The sequence below is a fragment of the Tupaia chinensis genome, unplaced genomic scaffold, assembly GCF_000334495.1.
Source record: "Tupaia chinensis unplaced genomic scaffold, TupChi_1.0 Scaffold143836_2, whole genome shotgun sequence".
Classification (NCBI taxonomy): Eukaryota; Metazoa; Chordata; class Mammalia; order Scandentia; family Tupaiidae; genus Tupaia; species Tupaia belangeri.
The window spans coordinates 389,964-390,561 of NW_006203687.1; the positions used below are offsets into that span (position 1 = coordinate 389,964).

At 65.2% G+C, this 598-nt stretch overlaps 1 protein-coding gene across 1 annotated transcript in view; it reads right to left on the reverse strand.

Moving 5' to 3' along the window:
- The window catches only part of TRIO (trio Rho guanine nucleotide exchange factor), a 298,566-nt gene that overhangs the window by 23,659 nt on the left and 274,309 nt on the right, over nucleotides 1-598 (reverse strand). Inside the window, exon 50 of the mRNA XM_027767024.1 lies at nucleotides 4-57. Coding sequence (XP_027622825.1) covers nucleotides 4-57 — 54 coding nt within the window. The remainder of the gene's footprint in view (nucleotides 1-3; nucleotides 58-598) is intronic.

Sequence of the window (598 nt, forward strand, 5' to 3'; positions counted from 1 at the left end):
CGCTGCCGCCGCTGCCCCCGCTGTGGTTCCGCTGGTACTCGATGGGTGATGTCAAGGCTGCCGGGCAAGCAGACAAGGCAGGAGAGATTCGGTCAGGACGCCCAGGAGGGCAGGCACACTAGGGCAGAGACGAGGCAGTGCGGGGCTCCAACGCCCTGGCCAGGTCGCAGGGCAGTGGACCACCTTGCGGCCACCGGGGTCTATAAACAGCTACCTGAGGACGCAACACCCACTCCATCCAGAGTCAGACAAGCAGCAAAGGCCTGTGGTGCCACTCCTGCCTACTGAAGAGGGTGGTCAAGGGCACTCTGGGGGGCAGAGGGACTGAGGAGTGCCCTGAGACTCCACGTCCCCAGAGCAGGCAGGCAGGGCAGCTGCCGGTGGAAAAGAACACCCCGAAAACGGCAGTGAAGGTGGATGTGGCTGAGACCCAGCAGGTAGCAGCCTGGAGGGGGTGAGGCCAGCATCGCACCAGCGGGTAGTTAGGCCAGGGCACAGGCTGGAGCTCAGGGCCCACCCTGGACGTCAGGGACACCTGTTTTGCCGGCTTAGTGCCCCGACCAGGGGCTCCGAGGAGCCTCACCAGGCTGCTGGATGG